Genomic DNA, 26,667 nt, shown 5'->3' with positions numbered 1-26,667 from the left:
TAGTCAGTGGCTCCAGCAGGCAGATGTTAGGGCAATACCTATACCTGGAATATGTCCTTATGCCTCCCTCCTCTGGGACTCTATTGGGGAAAAAAAAAAAAAGTATGACCAATTTGTCAGACTTTCAGACTCTGGAGAAATGTATAAAAGGGTTTGGCATTGCAGAAAGGATCTCTAACACCCGGCAAATTAAGAGGCTTACATTCCAAAGGAACCCAAATAGGCATTAGGGGTTTCTGGTCTATTGAGCACAAATGAAATCTTTTTATTCTTAACCAAAGGAACATTGTCCCCCTCTTGGGTCTTTCCAGGAACTTTAGAGTGCAAGCTGAGGACCACATGCTGCCTCTCCATGGGGCAACAGGGACACAGGTGAGCCTCACTCACCATGAAACAGCTTAGGAACTGCCTACTGTTTCTGCGCATGCGCAAAATGACACTGAGCACCGAAAGGGCAAAGCATGACTCACTCATTCAATGAACTATAACTCTTGGGATATGATCAAATGAACCATCCACACAGAACTGCTCTCTTAATGACTGCTCTCTTCTGGTTGGAAATGATTACGATCACTCAGCGACAACTGTTACTATCATTCATCAACAGCAGGGACAGCCCCTCCTCCATCATTCTTTTATTGAAACAAGAAGCAGCCTCCAAGGTGTTACGGGTACTGCATCGCCTCGACTCCCAAAGTAGAGATTTGAAAAAAAAAATTATTTAATTCCTCCTCCTCCTGTTACAGCTCTGTCTTTTGCTTTAATCCTCACATAGTCGCGCCCACACACGCATACACAGTAAAGTCAACTCTAAGCACTCTCAGGGGGAATACCCCTCATGGCTCAGCGGTAACAATCCGACTAGTAGCTATGAGGATGTGGGTTTGATCCCTGGCCGCTCTCAGTGAGTTAACGATCGATCCTGCATTTCTGTGAGCTGTGGCATGGGTCGCAGACACTGCAGCTGTGGTGTAGGCTGGCAGCTATAGCTCAGATTCCACCTCTAGTCTGGGAATTTCCATATGCCTCCAGTGCAGCCCTAAAAAAAGGCAAAACAAACAAATAAAACAACAAAAAAAACCCCAAAACAAACCAAAAAAACCTCTTATGGGATACAGGAGTGCTGAGTAGCTGCCTCACAAATTTCTTCCAGGAATTCTCAAACTGCCTGTGCTGCTCAGGAGATGCTCCAACAGGGACTTTGACATCCAACAGGTCTAATCTCAAGTTCACCATCTGGATAAATTGCTACAGAGAAACTGAAACTCTCAGCTTCCATTTCCTCATCCGTAAAATGGGGGATAATAATGGAACCAGCCACCTAAAGTAAGAATCTGTAAAGTTTCTCTGGAAAGGGCCAGAGAGTAAATATTTTTCACTCGAGGTTGCCGTTTCAACTACGCCCCCCTCCAGCTGTTGGAGTGTGAAAGCAACCACAAACAAGATGTAAGCAAATGGCATGATGAGTTCTAATAAAATGCTGAAATCTGGATTTTACATACCCTTCATTTCTTACAAAATATCAATTATCTTTCCCTTTTATTCTTCCAACCATTTACAAATAGGAAACCTACTCCCAGTCTGCAGCCATACAAAGCCAGGTGGCAGGTCACATCTGGCCAGGGGTCTGAAATAGGAACCACCATGAAGATGAGAACTACTACTGATGTCAAGCACTTGGCAGGCTGCCTGAGACCTTCGTACTCAACTCAGAGGAGTTATTGTTACTCTAGAGGTTGAAGAAAAAACCATCATGGATGAGGTAGAGCCCTTCAACTTGACCTCAGCCCTCTATCTCGGTTCAAAGGGTGTAAGAGGGACTGTCATTCATCAGGAAGGAGTGGGAAAAAAACAGACATGAAATAAATACACATGTGAAGAGATATGTGATACTCCTGCTTCTAAAGAAGAGCTTCGCTATCTGGGACTAGGGTACAGTGACCTGAGAATTATTACCCCCAAAGTTAGCAAAAGGACATGAAACCAAAGGCAAGAGATTCAGGTACCTACTTGCTACAGATGTTGTGTATCTAACTTACCCCTCTGGCATTATGTTGGTTGGTGTAAATGAACAAGTAGTCATAATAATTCTAAGAGCCAGATGCATTTACTTCTGTATCATAGTCCTGAGATATTTTTACCATAAAGTTGCATGCAAAAATGAGGCAGTATGAAGTATTTCCAACCAAAAGGAAACAGATATGAATAAAGCTTTCCTAACCTGATTGACCCACATCTGAATTACCTCTACTAGTCATTTTTTAAACGATTTTTATTTTTTACGTTATAGTTGGTTTACAGTGTTCTGTCAATTTTCTTCTATGCAGCAAAGTGACCCAGTCACACATACATGTATACATTCTTTTTCTCACATTATCCTCCATTATGCTCCATCATAAGCGACTAGATACAGTTCCTAGTGCTATACAGCAGGATCTCATTGCTTATCCATTCCAAAGGCAATAGTTTGCATCTATTAACCCCAAATTCCCAGTACATCCCACCCCTTCCTCTCCCCCTCGAAGCCACAAGTCTGTTCTCCAAGTTCATGAGTTTCTTTTCTGTGGAAAGGATCATTTGTGCCATATATTAGATTCCAGATACAAGTAATATCATATGGTATTTGCCTTTCTCTTTCTGACCTACTTCACTCTAGTACCAACATGCCAAGCCTGGAATCTCTTAGTCCTTTATGGTTATCATTCAGACTTTTTATGCTGCCAACACACATGTAGTTTTGAATCATATAGCCCATTATGAAACACAACATACCTTAAGGAAGAAGGAAGCCCTGAAATATCTCCCTGGTGGCATAAGGGCTTCTGCCCGACAATGCAACTTTCCTCCACTAGTCCCACCATGTTCCCTCCTTCCCACAAGGAGTGTTGGGCCCTCCCTGAGGCCCACCATGGTACCTAATTAAAATGACATCAATGTCACTGCCAACCATACCATAAGGATAGGGTCAAAAATTAGAAACCTGTAGCTTATCAAATATACACATCATTTAGGATTGCACATTATAAAAGTAAGGGGTTTTTTTTGTCCTTACTTTTGTTATCATTATTTCTTTCTATGCTGGGAAATAAAAAGCACAATGTGGAAATTATTTATAGGCCCAAACCATACAGGTTTTCTGAGTGACATATCAAAAATAGACATTTTTTGGAGTTTCTGCTGTGGTGCAGTGGGTTAAGGATCCTGTGTTGTCTCTGCAGTGGCATGGGTTCAATCTCTGGCCTGGTGTGGTGGGTTAAGGATCCAGTGTTGCTGCAGCTGTGGTGTAGGTTGTAATTGCGGCTTGGATTCAGTCGTGGCCTGGGAACTTCTATATTTTATGGGTGCAGCCAAAAAAAAAAAAAAAGGAAATTGCCAAATCTGGGAGAAAAAAAGAGCCAAAACTACAGAGCTCTGAGTGGAATAAAAGAAACCTGTTTCCAAAGCTAGAAATAAGTATTGGAAACATGAAAACCAGAAAGAGCAAAAGCAGCCAAAGCTAAACCAAAAGCACTTGGGGACTTAGTGTTACATATTTTATTTATGCAGTGGGTTTTGTTCAGATGTGTGTGTTTTGCTTCCTTGTTAAAGAATGCATGTGGCAGTTTAAATTCTTTTGCCTGCTCCCTAAAAGGAGCATTTTGAGTCTAGTCAACAAGCATTTATTATGAACTGATCACATGCATAGCTTTGTAGTAAGCTGTGGACTAAGGAAAGAAATTTTCCAAGCTAAGTCCTGGGGATCTGACTTGGTGAGAGTATATAGCCATGAGGACAATGAGCTAGGTTGCCCCAAGAGGTCTAGAGATGAAGTTACTGTCACTATAGGTGTGTGGAGAAGTAAAACGTGTGAAGTGTTTCAGTCAGAATCATACGATCAAGTTCAGCAAAAAAAAAAAGAGAAAAAGAAAGAAAAAACACATACACCAAGGAGGAAAAAATAAGCCACAAAAAAGAAGGCATGAAGGTCACCCAAAGAGTAAGCAGAAATGCTTGAAAGGTGCGGGTGTTCTAAATCAGGGTGCTCCTCGCAGTGGGCTGGGTAGTGTTCCCACAGATTTAATATCCTCCTGAAACCTCAGAATGTAACCCTATTTGCAAACAGGGTCTTCAAAGATATAACTAATTAAGATGAGGGTATACTGGGTTAGGGTGCGCCCTAAAGCCAGTGTCTGATATCTTTATAAAAGAGGAAAACACAGGGAGAAGGCAATGGGAAGATGCAGGCAGAGACCAAAGTGATGCAGCTACAAGCTAAAGCTGGCCAGCAAGCAGCAAGAGCTAGAGGAGCCTTCAGAAGGCACATGGCACCTGCTGACACTTTGATTTCAGACTTCTAGGCTCCAGAACTGTGAGGATAAATTTCTCTTGTTTTAAGCCAGCCAGTGTATGGTAGTTTGTTATGGCAGCATTAGGAACTAACATACTCAGCAAAGAAGAACAGAATTGGGAGTCAGGCATCCAAACTGGCCTCGTGAATGGATATGGACCTGTGGTGTTCTCCTATTCCTGACCCAGAGTAAAGTCTACACTCCCAGTACTCTCTTGTCTAGGCTACAGAGGAAGGTATGCTAACTATTGACAAAATCATTTAGCAGCAAGACAGCTCTTCATTAGAGTATCCTCAAGAGGTGCTGGAAAACTACCTAAACACTGAGGTTTCACAAACATCACCGAGACACAAATTACACGCCATCTCAGGTTTCCTTGAAAAGCCATCATAACTACGGGAGGGAGCCCTGAAGACATTAGCAGCAACTTGACTCAACATTGCTCTTATAGATACATCCAATCCATGTGTTATACAGAGGATGCAGCTCCTCCCCACCCTGATTTGCATGCAGAAGCCATGTCCAAGAACCCCTGTCTCTTCCCAGGGCTTGGCAGCAGCACAGTCCCTGATAGATAGAGCAAGAATAAGATCATAACTACCCTGTTGGGCTAATCAGGCAGCAGCAGGGATTAAACGGGGAGCCTCTTTAGAAGACTAAGTGGGCTTTCTTTCCCCACCACTCCCTTACCCCGGCCACACCTGTGGTACATGGTAGTTACTTCTTGGGCTGTGGTCAAATAGGATCTGCAGCTGCAGGCCTGCATCACAGCCACAGCAATGCAGCTTGCAGCAACGCCAGATCCTTAACCCACTGAGCGAGGCCAGGGATCTAATCCCCATCCTCATGGATACCATGCCGGGTTCTTAACCTGCTGAGCCACAATGGGAACTCCTAAGTAGGCTTTCATTCATCTGGGTCTCTATTTCTGTAGTACATGCTTAATGCACACTGTACTTTGATTTCTTTCTTCCTTTCCATTTGGATTTGACTTTTGCATAATGCTCCCTTTCCTTTTGTTTATGTTCTCTTTTTTATTATCAAGAGTATATGAATATATTCTCATTGTAAAAGATCTGAGTAAAACAAAACTATACGTAATAAAAAATGAGGACATCACTTCTTCCCTGCTTCATTCTCTTCCCCAGAGGTAACTGCATTTCGAGCAGAACTTTTGAGTCCTTCGTCCATGCACTTACATATTCATATAAAAACCATCTTTTTATTTTCAGATAAATGGATCATTTTCTATGTGGTATTTTACTTGCTTTTTAAGTTCTACAATATATCTAATAAATCTTTTGATGTCAGTAATATATGTCTGCCTCATTCCTTAAAATGACTGCAGGTACTCCACATAGTTTATTTAGTCTTGCCAAATATTGCTGGGCTTCAACATTTTTATGTAATTAAAAAATATTTTTTTCTTTTTATGGCTGCACCCATGGCATATGGAAGTTCGCAGGCCAGGGATCAAATCCAAGCCACAGAAATGACACTGGATCCTTAACCTGTTGCATGACAGTGGGAATTCCTGTAATAATGGGGTATTTTTTTTGGTGTTTTTCTTTGTTTTAATGGCATAATGAAGTTCCAATGGCATAGGGAAGTTCCCAGGCCAAGGACTGAATCCAAGCCACAGCTGTGGCAACACCAGATCCTTTAACACACTGTGCTGAGCTGGGGATTAAAACTGTGCCTCTGCAGCAACCTAAGCCGCTACAGTCAGATTCTTAACACACTGTACCATAGTGGGAACTCCTGCTGGGCTTTTTTATTGCTTCCAATTCTCAGTGCTGTAAGTAATGCTGCAGTGGACATCCTTGCACAATATATATCTATGCTGGGAATAAATTTTGCTTTCAATAGATTCACAAAAATGATCTTGTTGGGTCAAAAGACATAGGCATTTTTTTATTACTTAGCACTTTGTATTGAAATATAGTTGTTGTACAATATTATATAAGTTACAGGTGTTCAATATAGTGACTCACAAGTTTTAAAGGTTATAGTCCTTTTATAGTTATTTAAAAATATTGCCTACATTCCCCATGTTGTACAATATATACTTGAGGTATCAACACTTTTTGTGTTCTGTTTAATAAATCATTGTCTATCAGAAATTCATGATTATGTTATCATTGAGAAGCTTTCTTGCTTACTCTTCACATTAAAATTTTTTAAAATTTTATTTTGGCATAGTTGATTTATAATGTTGTATTAGCTTCAGATTTATATCAAAGTGAATCAGTTATACCTGTACCTATTCTCTTTTCTCATATAGGTTATTAGAGAACATTGAATAGACCTCCCTGGGCTATATAGTAGGTCCTTGTTAGTTATCTATTTTATATGTATTACTATATGTGTTAATCCCATCCTCTCAATTTATCTCTCCCCGCCCCCAGGTATCTTGAAAGATACAGCCAAATTTCCTTCCCAAATGGCTTTACCAGTTTATACACCAGAAATGTTACCTCCATTTGCATCAATATGATGGATATTATCAATATTTACAATTTTTTCAGTATGATAAATAAAAAATTCTTCTCTTAATTTGCATTTTCCTTGTCACTAATGCTGAGCAACTGTTTATGAGTTTATTGGCCATTTATTTTTATTACTTCTAAGTGTTTTTTTTTTCCCTACTGAGGTGTTTAGCATCACATTTCACATATTCTGCATATTACTACTTTTTATATATTTGGCAAATATTCTTCCCATTATTTTTCTTGTGTCTTAATTTGTTTATGATTCATTTATACTAATTCATTCAACAAATATTTACTGAGAATCTACTCTATGCAGTGAACAAACCAAATATTCTAGTACAAATGTTTAAATTTGCACAAATTTGTTAGTGTTTTGCTTTGTTACTTATGGGTTTGATGTTTACCTTGGGAAATACTGTTTGACTCCATAATTACAAAAAAATACTTTTGATGTGATACACAACATTAACAAAATAGGGGATAAAAACCATATGATTATCTCTACAAATGCAGAAAAAGGATTTGACAAAATTCAACATCCACTTATGATAAAAGTGGGTAAATAGGGAACACACCTCAACATAAAAAGGCCATTTATGATAAGCCCCAGCTAACATACTCAACAGTGAAAAGCTGAGAGCTTTACTTCTAAGATCAGGAACAAGACAAGGATGCTCATTTTTGTTACTTTTATTTGACATAGTATTAGAAATCCTACTACACTAATCAGGCAAGAAAAAGAAATAAAAGGCATACAAACTGGAAAGGAAGAAGCACAACTGTCATTATTTGCAGGTGACATGATATTACATAGAGAAAACCCTGAAGACTCCATTGAAACACTGTCAGAATGAAAAAATTTGGTAAAGTTGTAGGATATAAAATTAATATGCAAAAATCTGTTGTGTTTCTAGACACTAATAACAAACTATCAGAAATAGATATTAAGAAAACAATCCCAGTTACAATTGCATCAGAAAGAATAAACTTCTAGGAATAAATTCAACCAAGGAGGCGAAAGACTTGTATACTGTAAACTACATAATATTAAGGAAAGAAATTGAAGGTGACACAAACAAATGGAAAGATATCCTGTGCTCATGGACTCAAAGAATTAATATTGTCAAAATGTCCATGTATCCCAAAGCAATCTACAGATTCAATGAAATCCCTATCAAAATCCCAATGGCATATTTTACAGAAAATGTTTAATCTTAACATTTGTCTGTAGCCACAAAACACTCCAAATAGCCCAAAACAATCCTGAGAAAGAAGAACAAAGCTAGAAGCATCATGCTCCCCTATTTAAAACTCTTCTAAAATTCCACTTATGGGTATTTATCCAAAGAAAACAAAAAGATACATGTACAAACTCAAAAAGATATATGTGCCCCCAAGTTCACTGAAGAACTTGAAGAATTTTAATTATTTAATAATAATTAAAGGAGTATGGTGTTGGCATTAAAAAAAGACACACTTACCAATGGAACAGAAGAGAGAGCCCAAAAATGAACCCACGCATATATGGTCAATTAATTTATGACAAAGGACCCAAGAATACACAATGAAGAAAGGACACTCTCTTTAATAAATGGTATTGGGCAGTTTCTTCAATAAATGATTTTGGTAATTCTCTTGCCGCATACAAAAGAATGAAACTGGTCCACTATTTTACATCACACACACACAAAATCAACTCAAAATTTATTAAAGACTTGAATGTAGAACTATAAAACTCCTAGAAGAAAATATAAGATTGTAAGCTCCTTAACGTAAGTCTTGATTATAATTTTTGAATCTGACACCAAAAAAATAAAAGCAACAAAAGCAAAAACAAACAAGTGGGACTACATGAAACTAAAAAGATTCTGCACAGCCAAGTAAACCATCAACAAAATAAAAAGGCAATTCACTTAATGAGAGAAAATATTTGCAAATCATATTTCTGATAAGGGGTTAATGCTCAAAATATATAAAGAACACATACAACTCAATAGCACACACACACACACAAATCCAGTTAAGAAATGGGCAGATCTTAGTAGACATTTTTCCAAAAAAGATGCAGATGGCCAACAGGCACATGAAAAGATAATCAATATCACTAATACTTAGGGGAATGCAAACCAAAACTACAATGAGTTATCACCTCAAACATATTAGAATGCCTATTATCAAAAAGACAAGAAATAGCAAGTGGTAGCAAGAATGTAGAGAAAAGGGAACCCTTGTGCACTGTTGGTTGAGAATGATAATTGATATAGCCACTATGGAAAATACTGAAGTTTCTTAAAAAGTTAAAAATGTAACTATCATATGATCCAGCAATTCCACTTATGGGTATTTATCCAAAGAAAGCAAAAAGATACATGTACCAAACTCAAAAAGATATATGTACCCCCAAGTTCACTGAAGCACTATTTACAATTGCCAAGATATAGGAACAGACTAAATGTTCATCCATGGATGCATGGATAAAGAAAGTGTGGTGTATATACATAGACACACACAATGGAATATTATTTGGCCATTAAAAAAGAATGAAATCTTGCCACTGTGACAACATGGATGGACCTCAAGGGCACTGTGCTAAGTGAAAAAAATCAGAGAAAGAATATAATCTTTCTTAAATGCAGAATCTAAAAAAAGATATAGAAGTTCCCATTATGGCTCAGCAGTAATGAACACGACTAGTATCCATGAGGACATGGATTTGATCCCTGGCCTCACTCAGTGGGTTAAGGATCTGGTGTTACTGTGAGATGTGGTGTGGGTTGCAGATGAGGCTTGGATCTTGCATTGCTGTAGCTGTGGTATAGGCTGGCAGTTTGTGGCTCTGATTCAACCTCTAGCCTCAGACCTTCCATATGCCATGGGTGTGGCCCTCAAAAAAAAAATACAGAATAGATAGAACTGATTGGCAATTGCTAGAGGTGAGGAATGGGAGAAACAGGCAAAGTGATCAAAAAGTTAAAAAAAAAATTTGTTGAATGAGTGACTATGTTGGCTGAACTGCACCTGAATCCTCTCTTAAAAAAAACAAGAATACGGAATTGATTTTAGTCATTCAACTTTCATTCAATAAATATTATTTAGTATTTTTAACAGAGCATTTTTTCATAATATAGGTAGCTCATTAATGAATAAAGTTAAGCATATTGAGACAAAATGTAAATTCCATTTTACATTTTTTTCCCACTGAGCACAAGATCAGCCTTGATGCTCAGCAATTGAAACATCACAAATGTTTTCAATTATCCTTCTCTCTTTTAACAGATTAACAGCAAATCTCTTGCTTATTGAATAATTCTCTAACAAGGCCAAAAAAATAAATGTACTACTGAAAAGTAAAAGTAAATAACTTCTAAATTTTTACCTAAACTGCTATAAATGGTTAAATATATTGGGCTTTTGAATTCATTTGGAATTAATCCTATGTATGATACAAGGTTTGGCTTTAGTTTTTCTTTTTTCCCAAGTGAAGAGGTAATCCAAAAATTATTCCTTTAATAATCTATCTTTCTGTCTCTCTGATATGAAATACAATCTTTATTATAACCCATATTGTAACCACGCAGGGCTCTGTGGGGCTCCTGGGCACAGAAGCCTTTCTGGGTCCCTCATTTCTTGTTCTTATGAACTGGGTCTCATTCAGCCTCCATGGACTTCTCTGAGTTCCTAGGCACAAGTTCAGACAAATGCTGGTCAGGGAAGGGAGGAGATGCAAAGACAAGAGAGGAACAGTCAAGAACAATAGTACAGCCTTGGAGCAGGTTCCTGGTTCCCTCTCAAGGGATACACATAATGATGGAGGCATCTTATACACCTAAGAGAAAAGTTCCATTCCTCATGCTTCTTTTAGAAATGAATACTTTAAAACTGAACAGCTTAGAGTCCTTCCTTGTCCTTCTCCTTGGCTTAACTGTATCCTAAACACAATCACCAGTAAGCTAAAGATTAGTGACCCTGAGCACAATTGCCTGTGGGTTAAAGATTATTAGCACATGATGTTTTTCAGGAACTTTCCTAGTTTGTTCTAATCTCTGATCAATATGCCCTTTTCACAAGTACTGTTACTCTAGGCAATAACCTAGAAGACCACCACCAGAATCATGCCCAGATCTTTGATGACTAGGATCCCCCCAAAGAAAGAAGAATGCATGTCTGCCCCAATCCTGATTCCTATCTGAAAATCCTTTTTTTCTCCGTTTTACTATAGAACCCCCTGCATTCTTCCCAATGAGGGCACAGTCTTTAAGGCATTAGCCTGCTGTGGCTTCCTTTGCCTGGTAAAGCAATAAAAGCTCTCTTTCTCTCCTTCACCAAAACTCCGGATATGTGTTTCTATGCAGCATTGGTAAACAGAGGCAGAGTTTGGGCAACAATATTTTCATAAATAATGGATTGGTTTTTTTTTTATTGTTCTTCTGATTCTTTTCCTATTCTTTTTTTTTTTTTGGTCTTTTTTTTTTTGCAATTTCTTTGGGCCGCTCCCACGGCATATGGAGGTTCCCAGGCTAGGGGTTGCATCGGAGCTGTAGCCACTGGCCTATGCCAGAGCCACAGCAACGCGGGATCCGAGCTGCGTCTGCAACCTACACCACAGCTCACGGCAACGCTGGATCGTTAACCCACTGAGCAAGGGCAGGGACCGAACCCGCAACCTCATGGTTCCTAGTCGGATTCGTTAACCACTGCGCCATGATGGGAACTCCCTGAATCTTTTCCTATTCTTAACTCCATCTTAATTACTATATGAGTCTATAATGGGGCCTCATAATTACTATAGTTCATAAGCCTTGATTTGCTAATAGAACAAGGACCCCATTGTTGTTCACTGTTCCTTTTTTACATATTTATTGGCTAGTTTTGAGCATTTTCTTTTGCAGGTGAGCCTTGGTTTGTTAAATGCCATAGAGAACCTCATGGAAATTTTGATTTGAAAACTATTGGAAGTATACATTCATTTGCAACAAATTCATTTTATTAATATTAACCAGAAACATGAAAAGTCTCCATTTACTGAATTCTTTTTTAATCTACTCTACAGTTTCCATGGTAAAACTGCAGTTTTTTTATATAGATCTTGCACATTTATTTATGAGAAATTTATCACTTTACTTATTATCACTATTGTAAACAGTAGCACTTCCTTTTCATTATATTTGAGACACAGTTCCTGCTTGTGTATAAAAATCTATTAGGACACTAATCTTATATCCCAGGGCCAAAGCCATTATTAGTTGTGGGAAAGGGGTGAGGGAAGAAGACAGGCAGAGAGCTTGGAGAGATGCAATGAGGACCCAACTAGGGTTAAGATGCTCTCTGAAGGAGTTCTGACAGGGAATTTGGCACCCCTCAGCACGCTAGGCTTGGTGAAATGTGGGGGCAAGACAAGGAAGTCCTAGAGTTTAGGGAAAGTACTCTGCTTGGGATCTGGAGCATCCTGAAGATATGGCAGCATGGTGTGTTTCGGGAGAGGGGGAGCCTTAGGCTGTGTCCCAAGTCTCCCCAAGGCTGAAGCAGTTTCTCCCTGTCCCAGTGGTGAATACACAAGTGCTGAGATGCAGTGAAAAGATAAAAATCACCTCAGTGCCAATCCATACTGTCTTTCTTGTCATTTCAGTCAAATTGAAATTCACTTCTAAGTGTGTGTGTGTGGTCTAGGGAATTGATAAAGAGTGCGACATCTCTCTTGGTGACAAAACCACTATTTTAAGACTTTAGTTCGTGTCTGAATGAAGACATGTAAATGGATATTTATGATTGCATAAATTCCATGTAATGATCATTATATTATTAAATTCATGCTCACATAATTTACTTTATTAAATAAATTTGCAAAATGTTTCATTTAAAAATGTATTAGTATAGCAGATGGATGTTTATTCCAAAAAATCATTTCTTCCCTTTAGTTCAGTTGCATAAACATTTTTTTCACTAAGATTAGATATAGAAGGACTGAGGATCAATAAAGAAAGGGCTTTGGGAGTCCCCACTGTGGCACAGCAGAAATGAATCTGACTAGGATCCATGAGGATGCAGGTTCCATCCCTGGCCTCGCTCAGTGTATTAACGATCGATCTGACATTGCTTGAGCTGTGGTGTAGGTCGCAGACACAGCTTAGATCCCATATTGCTGTGGCTGTGGCTGTGGCCAGCAGCTGTAGCTCCAATCTGACCCCTAGCCTGGGAACTTCCATGTGCCGTGGGTGTGGCCCAAAAAAAGCAAAAAAAAAAAAAAAGGCATGAAGAAGAGACCACAAAAGAGCAGAGTCTAGATTTGCAGATCAAGACCACGGTGGGTGTGGCAGGTCTCAGCAACACATGCCAGTGCCTACTCAATGGTCAGGTGGGACCAGTTACCTCCAGATAGGATGCATTGGGGGAAGATGCCAGCAACCAGAGGCAAAAATCACATAAGATACACAAGTCCTTCAGGACTCAGAGGATCATACCCTAGAGAGATGTCACCCTGGCCACCATGGTGGATGGCAAGTATGTTTCCTCTGCCTCATGATGTCATTTTGGGGAAGGAGAAAAAGAAATACTCAGACATAAGGTATGCACTTTCAAGTGACCATGTTTAAATTATGAATTCACTGAGTGATTTGCTGAAAGAGATCAAATGCTCAACTGGCAGATCCTGAGTTACCCTGAAGTAGCAAGATTAAACTCCACCCCATCTCCCCACCCCTGAGGAAAGAGGGGTTCAGTGCAAGTGGAATTCAGTAATGGGGAAATAATGTTACATTTCTACACCTCTAGGTCATAGCCAGTAACTTTTTAAAAACTTCAGGTGCTAATATAATGTGTGCGCTTACACAGATACAATAGGATATGTAATGTTTGTCCTTATGATGTGTGCCACGACATGTGTACTCGCTACACATGTTACATTCTACAGTCACAGGGACAAAGCTAAAAGTTAAAGATTTGAAGGGAGAAAAGTCAGCCTGTATTATATAGTAAAATTCCTGCATGGAAAGCAAGGACTCTGAAAACTAAACATTCAAAACAAGCACTTCATTTAACACTTTGTTTCCAGGCCGTCTATTGTCTGAGTACTTTTGATGGAAAAAAAATAACCATCTCACTCCACATTTGTGCCTATGAATATACAATGATGGAGTAGGGAAATGAGAAAGCTATTTTCTCAATGCTTTCCAAACAAATTGTGTAGCCTATATTTCTCTTCCTTATTAGATTCGAGGTCACCATAAAAATAAGCTTGATTATGCCTATTTTCAACAAGAATTAGGGGAAATAAGAACTTTCATGTAACATGAATAGAGTAAACTAATATAAGCTCTTTGGATGGATATTTATCTCTAAGGAAATATAAAATGTGTATACTCTTTGATCCAACAATTACATTTCTAGCAATTTCTAGGACAGATGTACTTGCACCAGATGCAAGAAAATACATAGAAGCATGTTTATTGCAGCATAATTTATAATAGGAAAAGACTAGAAACCACATGGATGTCCATTAATAAGTAAATTATGTATGTACATGCATACAAATAACTGTCAGAAAACCATTTTAAAAATGAGGCCATAAAAACAAAAATAAACAAATGAGACTTAATTAAACTTAAAAGTTTCTGTACTGCAAAGCAAACCTTAAACAAAATGAAAAGACAACCCACAGAATGGGAGAAAACATTTGCAAATGAAGTGACTAACAAGGGATTAATCTCCAAAGTTTATAAACACCTTCCACAGTTCCATACCAAAAGAACAAACAACCCCATCAAAAAATGGACAGAAGATCTAAACAGACAATTTTCCAAAGAAGATATACAGATGGCCAAAAAATACATGAAAAGATGTTTTCAATCACTAATTGTTAGAGAAATGCAAATCAAAACCACTATGAGGTACCACCTTACACCAGCCAGAATGGCCATCATCCAAAAGTCTACAAACAATAAATGCTGGAGAGGGGGTGGAGAAAAGGGAACCCTATTACACTGTAGGTGGGAATGTAATTGGTGAAACCACTGTAGAAAACAGTATGGATATGCCTCAGAAAACTAAAAATAGAACTACCATTTGATCCAGCAATCCCACTCCTGGGCATCTACCCAGAGAAAACCATGACTTGCAAAGACCCATATACTCCAATGGTCATTGCAGCACTATATACAATAGCCAAGACATGGAAACAACCTAAATGCCCATCAACAGAAGAGTGGATAAAGAAGATGTGGTACCTATACACAATGGAATATTACTCAGCCATTAAAAGGAAAAAATAACAGCATTTTTAGCAACATGGATGGACCTAGAAACTAGCATGCTAAGTGAAGTTAGTCAGATAGTGAGACACCAACATCAAAGGCTATCACTTAACATGTGGAATCCAAAAAAAGGACACAATGAACTTCTTTGCAGGACAGATGCTGATGCACAGACCCCGAAAAACTTATGGTTTCCGAATGAGACAGGTTGGGGGGTGGGGGATGCACTGGGGGTTTGGGATGGAAATGCTATAAAATTTGGCTGTGATGATCATTGCACAACTATAACTGTAATAAAATTCATCATGTAATTAAAAAAAAGTCTAACCTAAGCTCACATAGGAAATGACTACATGACAAGAAAAAAAAAAAAAAAAACTAACAGCCATAACCTGCATAAAATAAATTCACTTTTAAGTTGTCAGCTAAGTGTGTTTTGGTAAATGGTTGTCATGCAACCACCATCATAATCAACAAGTAGAGCATTTCCATCACTCACTCCACAAGTTCTCCTCCCAGCCCTAGTTTTGAACTATCTGTGTTCTGCTCCTATCATTTATATGACATTTTCTGGAATGTCATATAAGTGGAACATAAAGTAGATAGCCTTTTGTGTTTGATTTATTTCACTTAACACTTCTGAGATTCCTCTGTATTGTGACATGTATCATCAGGTCATTCTTTTATTGCTGAGTAATAGTCGGTGGCATGGATACATCATAATTTATCTCTTCACCTGTTGATATAGGTTGGAATCGTTTTCAGTTGTTGTCAATTATGAATAAAACTGCTCTGAATATTTACATGAAAAAGAGTGAGGCCAATCATCAATTAATGATATTGAAAACAAATCACTAAAATTATTATGAAAAAATAACAAGGTGAAAAATAATACATAGAGATTGATCTCCTTTGTGTTTATAAAAGGCCTTCTAGATCTTGGGGGAGCTCATGTATAGTTAAAAACTCCCAGAAGGATATATAAAATACTGTTAACAGTAGTTATTGCTTTGGAGTAAGCATAGAGATATTAGGGGGGAAGAAAATAGTTTTGGTTTTCATTTTAAACTTTTCTGAACTGTTCGGAAAATTACAAACATGATATTATTTTTTAAAAAAATACTAGTAAGATATAATGCCTTTGTACAGAGTTTGTTAATCAGGACAAGCTGATTTCTGCCAACCCTGGGAACGCCCACAGACAGAGGGATCTTAATAAGGTAGGGGTAAAGGACCCGAAAGTTAGCTATTATTGGTGAGTGAGATGGGGATGGAGGGAAATGTCCCTACGTGGAATTATGCTCTTACTACCCACTTAAAAACAGTCAGAATATGAAAGGCACACCCATAGCCAACAAGGAAGCTGCCCAGGGTTCTGCAACTAGATCTTATTGATAAATTCATGGGATGAGTCCCAAGAGTTGGACGCAGTTTCTCTGGGTTAACAATCTGTAAGCCCTAATTTAAATTTTTTTTCTGGGAGCTCCCATCATGTGCAGTGGTTAACAAACCCAACTAGGAACCATGAGGTTGTGGGTTCGATTCCTGGCCTCGCTCATTGGGTTAAGGATCTGGCACTGCAGTGAGCTGTGGTGTAGGTTGAAGATGCGGCTAGGATCCCGCATTGCTGTGGCTGTGGCATAGGCCAGCGGCTACAGCTCTTACTATACTCCTAGCCTGGGAACCTCCACATGCTGCAGGTGCGGCCCTAAAAGATAAATAAATAAATATATTTTTTTCTAATTTACATTAGAGTGACTATATCCAGGACATATGCACAAGAACACTAGGAATCCTTGACACTACAAGAGCCCATCTATAATAACAAAGCTAAGTTTGTGATCTGAGAAAACTAATTTTTTTTTCACTGCTATCCTTAATAATACAACAGAGGACCAGGTGATAGGTAAGACCCTTGCCAGTTTCTGGAATCAGTGAGTCCCCATATCCAGTTTAGAAATTGAATTTTACACCATTCTTGTGTCCAGATTCAAATTCTATTTGTCATTAGACTGAAATTGGTCAATTGTCATATGTCAATCTTTAAATCACTTTTACAAAACATTATATATTTTGAGTTGGTTGTTTAGATTTATTAATTGTAGGCACAAAGCACTGAAGCAGAACATTCTTCACAAATTTTAAAGTTTCTCTTCTGTTAAGTGGTGAAATTACCACCCTTTAGAGATAAAGTTATATTTCAAAAATGTGTGTGACCTAAGGAAACTATTTCATGACCTTAAAGAATGGCAGCCAAAGAATTATTTGCAATAAATCAGTTTACTGGAAAAGTATCTAAATATTTTAAAATATATAAACAAAAATATCAGAACTTTGTATTTAAGGGGTAAAAGCAAGGCATCAGCTATGGTTTTCTCAGACACCTTAGTTCATTCTCATTATCCTGCTTATTATGCTTTACAGAGCTTCCTGGTACCTCTGTCCTGCTACTTCTTGGATGCTTGTCCCAACCTCACCCCAAGAACCTGACCTCTGAGAACCTCTCCCACACACTGCTGCCTCTGTCTGTGCCCCACACATCTCTCCTGCCCCCCTTCTGTGGCACCCACTGCCACAGCAGCCCAGAGCGTTAGCCTGCCTCAGAACAACCTGGCTGGCTGTCTCTCCTGCACTGGCCAGGTGGAGTTCGCTCTTGAGAGACAAGAGAGAGAAGGGAGAATAAAGAGAAGGGATGGACAAAAGGAGGTTTGAGGGAGGACAGAGAGAGCAAAAGTGAGACAGAGGGAAAGGAAAAGAAGAGAGTTAGGGAATAGATGTGTTGATTCCTAGTTTGCCACCCATGGTTGGTTTCTTCCTTTTCCCACTTAAAAATCCTGCTCTGCAGCACTGGGAACTCTGTCAAGTCATTTATGATGGAACATGTAACGTGAGAGAAAAGAATGTATACATGTATGTGTAACTGGGCCACCATGCTGTACAGTAGAAAAAAAAAGGTAAAAAAAAATGTAATCAAGGAGGTAGAATCAACAATAGAAATATGAAATATATAAAAATGTCTGATTACCCAGCAAAAAAATTTCTAATATAATTCTACAAATTCTCCTTATTAACCATTAGATAGAAGGCTCTCTGTTACTTACTTACTTGGAAATAACGATAAAATAAAACTTTCTGTTAAAAAAAACAAAAACCTTGCCTAGAATAACTTCTTAATATTTGAAAAATGAAAAGAATCCCCTGAATGATGACAAGTGACATAATATGCGCTAACCTGATCTCTGATGAGAAACTGATTTATCGCCCACTTTTCAGCCCTGGGAAAGCTGACATGAAGGGATAAATGGATTTCAGGGGCAGGTAATGAATTTCTGAGGTGCATTTCAGAAGCTCTCCTCTAAACCATAAATAAAAGCAAGTTGACTTCAGCCTGACATGGTGACCAAGACAAAACCTCATGGTACCCAGGACATCAGTCAATTCCCTCCTCACAACGCCCCAAACGGATGGCCAGATATTCTATATTCTAGAGAGATCTTTCCCAAGATGACTTTTTCAAGAGTTCACCAGGAAAAAAAAAATTCAGAACACCTAAGCTTGAAAACTATTACCCAGAAAATTTTATCAGGAAGCCTGAGAGGTAGAAAAGAATACTACGATCTTCATTAAAGTTAAAGAAAGATTTTAGTTTCAAAATACATCTGCCTCTTTCACCAACCCTCCCCACAAAGACTGACTTCCCACCCTAAACCATTTACTAGCAACACCCACAATCAGTGGAAACCAGGTACCAATTCCCCTGTTTGGATATGAAATATGAAGGTAAGACAATGGGGAGGGGCCATTGGAATAGTGACTGCAGGGAAGACCAAGGCCAGCAAATAAGAGAAGTTACACTGTTCTCACCAAGAGGCAGACGCCCCCACCCTCAGATCTTCCATTCCATCCATTGTTTCCCTGGCAGGAGAAACTCTGTAAAGAAACAGAGTCTATCTTTGGACAATTTCATAGCAAAAGTGAACCCACAGGTTGACACTTACATTTCATTTGCTTGGAGATGGACTTGTTAGGTTCAAGCCAGTGCTGGGGAGAAAAAAAAAAAAAAAGCAGAGATTGTGGGTCAAATGGCTGGACCAGATGATGCATACTTAACAACTGAAAGGAATTTAATAAAGATATTCTTTTTTTTCCCAAAGAACAGCCTTGGTTCCCCATGGATGTTCCTCAGGGCTCCACCCTCTGAAGATCAACATCAACAATAGGGCAATAAGAATACCACAGGGAAGGGTATAAATTACAGAGAATTAATACTTTCTGAGTAGTATTTGAGTCATACAGTTGCTAGGAGAGAAGGACAAGGGAGAAAACATGCACTTAAGTGGGATGTTTTAGAGGCTTTAGTTGGCTCCTAGGTGATTCTTTGAGCTCCATTGCTCTGGGCAAGCCACAGATGGCTAAAGACTTTGACATCCACGACCTCTAAGAGTCACAGTCCAGGCAGCATCCTTTCAGGTTAACAGTGGGCCAAGCCAGCATTAGCCCTGACACACACAGAAGCAATTCTTCCTTCACAGTAGGGGGGAACAAATTATTCTAAGTATCTTACTTTGGAGCCCCAAGGCCATCAAGAAGAAAAATCAGCTCCAACACAAAACAAAGAAGCTCAAAGTCCTAAATAGCTCAGAATCATGTAACTAACAGAGATTTGAAGCAGACACAGTGCTGGCCCCAAGGACCAGTTCTCTCCACACCATGAGTGAAGGTCACTTCAATATGCTGAAATCAGGGCAGCTTCTGATATCACTAACCATGATGCCTCTGAAGGTGTTTAAGGAATATCAGGAAGCATCACTTTATACACCTGAAGTTTATAAAGATAGTAAGAGGGGTACCACTGGGTATCAAGATGTCAAAGAGCCTGCACGTATGGGGCACTCCCTCCCCTCTGGATACTGGAGAGAAAAGGAGAGGAGGAGACTTACATCAATTGAACACTTAAACCTCACTTTATCTCATTGGTAGTTTTCGGAAAGCCTCAAGATTCTTGGAGTTCCCACTGTGGCTCAGTGGTTAACGAATCCGACTAGGAACCATGAGGTTGTGGGTTTGATCCCTGCCCTTGCTCAGTGGGTTAAAGATCTGGCATTGCCGTGAGCTGTGGTGTAGGTCGCAGATGGGGCTCGGATAGCGCGTTGCTGTGGCTCTGGCATAGGCCGGCAGCTACAGCTCCGATTCAACCCCTAGCCTGGGAACCTCCACATGCTGCGGGAGCGGCCCTAGAAAAGGCAAAAAGGCAAAAAAAAAAAAAAGGATTCTTATTATCCCTATTGTTTGATGTAAATGCATAGCCATAAAATTTAATAGGAGCTTGTGCTGTTGAGTACTCACTAAGTGCCAGGTGCTATTCCAAGAGTTTCCATAAGCCATCCCTACCTCCACATCTACAGACAAGAAATCTGAGGCTCAGGGTGTTAATGAAGTTGCCAAAGGTCCCCTAGTGAGGAAATGACGGCGCCAGAGCACCACGATTCAGTGGGATTGGCTCAGTGGGATTCCAGAGCACAGACCTTTACCCTCAGCCCATGGCCTCCCTGCTAATCATCTCATTCTAAAACGGATTATTCTCCTCGCTGAACACTCCCTACCTCCCCAGGAACTGGAAAATTGAGTGTCCAATCAGTAGCTTCCAGTCTTAGAACAAGAATGGGGGTCTTTTAGCTATTTAAAATAAATCTAACTCCTCCTTTGTGTTTGGTTTTGTTTTGTTTTTTGTCTCTTTATGGATGTACCTGTGGCATATGGAGGTTCCCACGCTAGGGTTCAAATCAGAGCTGTAGCCACCAGCCTATACCACAGCAACGTGGAATCCAAACCACATCTGTGACCTGCACCATAATAGCTCATGGCAACGCTGGATTCTTAACCCACTGAGTGAGGCCAGGGATCGAACCTGTGTCTTCATGGATGCTAGTCAGATTTGTTTCTGCTGCGCCACAACAGGAACTCTGATAAATCTAACCCTTCTAAGTGAAGAATCTGAAAAACCAAGTATTTACCCCTGACATGCTACATAGGCAAACTAAAATAGCAAATTTCTTTGCTTCCGGCCAAAACTATATCAGTTCACATTGGGAACCCTAGTTATCTCCTTTTTTCCATAATTTTTTACAGTGGTAAAATATACATGTCATAAAATTCACTATCCTAACCATTTTTTTTTGTCTTTTGTCTTTTTTGTTGTTGTTGTTGTTGTTGTTGTTGCTATTTCTTGGGCCGCTCCCGCGGCATATGGAGGTTCCCAGGCTAGGGGTTGAATCGGAGCTGTAGCCACCGGCCTACGCCAGAGCCACAGCAACGCGGGATCCGAGCCGCGTCTGCAACCTACACCACAGCTCACGGCAATGCCGGATCATTAACCCACTGAGTAAGGGCAGGGACCGAACCCGCAACCTCATGGTTCCTAGTCGGATTCGTTAACCACTGCGCCACAACGGGAACTCCGTATCCTAACCATTTTTAAGTGTACAGTTCATTTGGTATGAAATATATGGAAGGTATTGATTATACCACTCACTAGCTATATAACCTTATACAAAATGTGTCATGTGTCTCAATTTAATAACTATAGAATGGTAATAGTAATAACGACTACCCCATAGAGTTGTGAAGATTTGAAAAGCTAATGAAGAGTTAAAAAACATAAGATACCTAAAGTGACTGGCATGTGAAAAAATGCTCAATGAATGCTTGTTTTTGCTGATGCTGTTGCTGTAAGTTAATAAGGACACTTCAATTGGTAGACCACATTGTTCATATGAGACACGTGGAAGAGAATCATAAAAGGGGCCTCTGGGGATTAAATTCCTTTTCTAGAAACAATTACGTAGGATAGTTTAGAACTAAGACACGCAAACAACAGCAGCCTCAGATCAATACCTACAGGTATTTGTTTCACAGAGGAGGATCACCAGTCATTTTGCCAGTCAAGTCTGAAATAGAAATATGTTTTCCAAATTCTCCTCACTTGGCATTCTTTAAAATCCTTAGCCCCTTTCTGCCTAACTTCAGCTAACCTCTGCACCTTCTCTCTGCCTCCAGGAATGACAGATAAGTTTCATTTTGTGTGCCCTCACTAGTTGGTAGTCATCCTCCAGGGCTGTGAGGAGAAACCAAGACTGAGTGAAGGCTCTATAAGAATGAGTGCCGCAGTGGATTGGTTATGTCTGCCATGCTGGGATGGATTGACTATGTCTGCCATGGAAGGGCAGGGAATACTTAAGGCATGTCTACAGGGTATCTACTATCTGTACCCTCAATAAATTGGTGGCTCTAAACGAACAAGTCTTCTCATTGTCATACACACTATGCCCTGCACTTTCTGATGGGTTCCTACCTTATTCTTCCTCCCAGCCTATGTTTATCCAATGCTTGTCTCTCACGTCCCTGACTCTCAATTACCTTCGTCTACAATGTAATTGCTGCATACTTTTCCAAGACAACTGCTGTTTCCCAAGGGGACAGTCATAGGATATAAAGCCCTAAGAAAAATAAGCCAGTAGTAATCATGTTTCAAGGGATTCTAGGAAATCATTTCTTCAAAGAGGGTCAAGCTTCATTTATTAGTGTGCATTGAAATTAAAAACCCGAGAGTTCCTGTTGTGGTGCGGTGGAAAAGAATCTGACTAGTATCCACGAGGACGCATATTTGATCCCTGGCCTCGCTCAGTGGGTTAAGGATCCAGCACTGCTGTGAGCTGTGGTGTAGGTCACAGACGCAGCGCAATCCCCCATTGCTGCAGTTGTGGTGTAGGCCGGCAACTGCCACTCAGATTCGACCCCTAGCCTGGGAACCTCCATATGCTGTGGGTGTAGCCCTAAAAAGAAAAGGAAAGGAAAGGAGAGGAAAGGAAAGGAAAGGAAAGGAAAGGAAAGGAAAGGAAAGGAAAGGAAAGGAAAGAAGGAAGGAAAGAAAGAAAAGAAAGAAGGAAAGAAAGAAAGAGGAATTTAAAAACCTAACTGGCCTACAGCCTAGCAATTCCTTTATTCTCTAATTTGGCCATGTGAACAAAGAGGAACGTCACAAGGATCACTGCCCTATTATATAGTTACAAAATGTTAGAAATCACATGAGTGGCCATAGTCAGCAAAATGGGTAAATAAAATGAGTAAATAAATTGTGGGTGGTTCTGCAGCAGTGTTTTCTGTGAGGTGGATGTTTATGTGTAACCCAGCTGAATTGCTAAGGTACACTGTGGGATGAAATTTATAACCATGGTGACAGTTAGTTCCCAAATTGTGCACTGAAGTGTCCCAGGGAAATTGCCATCCTATACATCTGTAGGACACCATGGAGTCTTAGTTCCAATATTAGCACATGCTATATTCCTTTTGATGTCATATTTTTGCAAAGCTGGGTTTGTAGTGGTTGCTGTGATAAAAACAAGTATCATGCAAAAATAGGTGTGGAACAGGCAGAGTGTGGCAGAATTGAACCTGATCCCAAGTTCTGAGAGCCGTGGTGTGTTCAACAGCTACAAACTGCCTGTTAGTAAGTGGTTATGGTTAAGAATGAACTGCAAATACTATTTTCTTTTCTGTCTTTCTTTCTTTCTTTCTTTCTTTCTTTCTTTTTCTTTTTTTTTTTTTTTGTCCTTTTATGGCCATATCCACAGAACGTGGAGGGTCCCAGGCTAGGGGTTGAATCAGAGCTGTAGCTGGTAGCTTATGCCACAAATACAGCAACACCAGGTCTGAGCCACATCTTCGACCTACACCACAGCTCATGGCAATGCCAGATCTTTAACCCACTGAGCAAGGCCAGGGATCAAACCTGCGTCCTCATGGATGCTAGTCAGATTCGTTTCTGCTGAGCCACAATGGGAACTCCACATATACTATTTTCATGTGTGTAATGTTTTCAATGGTACTAAGGCCATAATGGCTATGTTACGATATAAATACTTAAGTTGTTTGGCTCTAATTCTTACTAGATGGACCTGTCAGATACTCTTTTGACCCAGGGCCTCATGAAATAATTACTAAAATACTGAAAGAGCCATAAACCAAGAAAGTTTGAGAACCTCTAAACTATGGCATCATACAATTAACATTTTCTTTTTAAAATAAAAAGTATAAAACACTACATATGTTTTAAGGAATACATAACAAGCATACAAATATACTTTCAAATATCTGATATGATGCTAAACTGATCCAATGAGGTGAGTAACAAGGAGAGAACAGAAATTTAGAGGTATTGTCAGAGAAAACCATAACTTCCATTTCTTCTGCGATTTTTTTTTTTAAATTTATGGCCACAGCCACAGCATGTGGAAGTTCCCTGGGGGCAGGGTTTGAATACGAGCCATAGCTGCGACCTGTGTCACAGCTGTGGTAATGCTGCTGGATCCTTTAACCCACTGTGAAGGGCCAGGGATCAAATCTGCGCCTCTGCTGTGACCCAAGTCGACCCAAGTCGCTGAAGTCAGATTCTTAACCTGCTGCGCCATGGTGGGAACTCCTCTTCTGTGATGTCTTATCCACGATGTTTCAAATTTTTACATATATTTGTGCATTACATGATTATTTAAAAATCAATTGCAAAGAAAACGCTAAGGTCTGTCCAGAGAATAAAAGTGGATTTCATTGGCCATCATTAAAAAGTATACAAATAACACATGCTGGAAGGGGTGTGGAGAATTTGGGAACCCTCCTACACTATTTGTGGGTATGTACACTAGTGCACCCACTATGGAAAACAGTATGGAGGTTCCTTAAAAAAACTAAAAATAGAACTACCATATGATTCAGCAATCCTACTCCTGAGCACATATCCAGACAAAACTTTACTTTGAAAAGAAACACGCACCCTTATGTTCAGAGCAGCACTATTCACAAGAGCCAAGACATGGAAACAACCTAAATGTCCATTGACAGTTGAATAGAATATTACTCAGCCATAAAAAAGAATGAAGTAATGCCATCTGTAGCAACATCGATAAATCTAGAAACTATCATACTAAGCAAATTAAGTCAGAAAGAAGAAGACACATACCATATGATATCACTTATATGTGGACATAAATACAACACAAATGAAATAAAAACAAACTCACAAATATAAAGAACAGAGTTGTGGTTGCCAAAGGGGAAGGAAGGAAGGGGAGCTTGAGATTAGCAGATGCAAACTATTACATATGAGATGGATAAACAGCAAGGTCCTATTGTAAAGCACAGGGAACCATACTCAATAGCCTATGACAAAATGGAGAAGAATATGAAAAAGAACATATTGGGTAACTGAATCACTTTGCTGTACAGCAGAAATTAACACAACACTGTAAATCAACTATACTTCAATAAAAATTTTTTCAAAAAAGTGGATTTTATGTAATTTAGACTCCACAGGAAGAATTTCACACATAACAGACAGATGCCAAATCCAACCAAACATCCAGTGTTGACAATGCCATCTAACTCAGGAGCCAGCAGCCTGGATTCAAACACCAGCTCTGCCACTTACTCGTGAGTGGTGTGAGATCCATCAGGTTCCTCTGTTTCCTCACTTACAGCATCATCGTGAGCTTTAAGTGGGTTAATTCATTTAGAAGCTCTTAGAACAAAACTTGGATCATGGTGAAGGCTCAGTAAACACCAGCTGTTTCCATTTTCCTCCCGTTCACTGAGAGAGACTTAAGTTGGTGCCATGGGCCCTCTAGGTGAGCCCACTTTTGTCATTCTCATCCTCTCTCACTCCCCACCCCACCTGCCTCCTTCTCTCCATGAACAGAGACTTCTCCTCTCTTTTTTCATACTTTCTTTTAGAGTTAGGAATTGGACAAGGAAGTCAAGTCTGGATGGCACCAGTGACCCCTGATGTACCTGTTGTACAGAGGGATTACATGCCCATGAGAAAAGAACAACAATGATGTGCTTGGTAGTGAGATATAAGGCTTAGAACATTTATCACATGGCTATTTTCCTTTCAATCGCTACTTGGAATAGATGCTATCTTTTTAACACTGTTTCCTTGCTAAAAACTGGTATTCCCAGAGAGAGAAGAAGTAAGGAAAGCCTGCTAACCGACTATCTGAATTGAGGCTGAAACCTTCATGTCCTCAACTCTTATTTGGAATAAAAATTCCAAAGACTAAGGAAGCTGATACCCAGTCATTGATTATACCTACTGAGTTTATGGAGTAACATGCACCTGAGGATGTATTCCTTAGCGTGATCTAAAAGTATCAGGAAGGTGTCTGCACGATGGTGTCTGAAGGCTCAGCCCAGGTCCCTTTTCCCTTTGGTTATTCAGCAGTCTGACTTTTTTTTTTTTGAGGCTTCCCTCAGGTTATTAGAATGCATTCCATAGTGGAAAATAAACCTACCCAGGTCCCTAAACCTGTAATAGGTCAGCTCTTATCTAATAACTGGCAGATGTGGCAGGATAAATACCTCTGCTCCCTTGCCCCTTGGCCAGAACAATTCTAAGGCATGACCTACATTCTTTTTTTTTCTTTTTTGCCTTTTGGTGTTTTTAGGGCCACATCCATGGCATATGGAGGTTCCCAGGCTAGGGGTCCAGTCGGAGCTGTAGCTGCTGGCCTACACCAAAGCCACAGCAACATAAGATCGGAGCCACATCTG

General features: G+C 39.6%; 1 protein-coding gene across 3 annotated transcripts in view; it reads right to left on the bottom strand.

Annotated features, from left to right (window-relative positions):
- Positions 1 to 26,667, bottom strand: part of FRMD3 (FERM domain containing 3) — a 320,699-nt gene that overhangs the window by 116,714 nt on the left and 177,318 nt on the right. For 2 of the 3 annotated variants that reach the window (XM_047754939.1, XM_047754940.1), the window contains exon 3: positions 19,065 to 19,107. The exons of the other annotated variant lie outside the window; for it this stretch is intronic. In XM_047754939.1, the coding sequence (XP_047610895.1) occupies positions 19,065 to 19,107 (43 nt within the window). The remainder of the gene's footprint in view (positions 1 to 19,064; positions 19,108 to 26,667) is intronic. 3 annotated transcript variants of the gene reach the window in all.

The sequence above is a fragment of the Phacochoerus africanus genome, chromosome 12 (genome assembly GCF_016906955.1).
Source record: "Phacochoerus africanus isolate WHEZ1 chromosome 12, ROS_Pafr_v1, whole genome shotgun sequence".
In the NCBI taxonomy this organism is placed as follows: Eukaryota; Metazoa; Chordata; class Mammalia; order Artiodactyla; family Suidae; genus Phacochoerus; species Phacochoerus africanus.
Note: the sequence above shows the minus strand (reverse complement) of the source record. Positions and strands in the feature narration are given on the sequence as shown.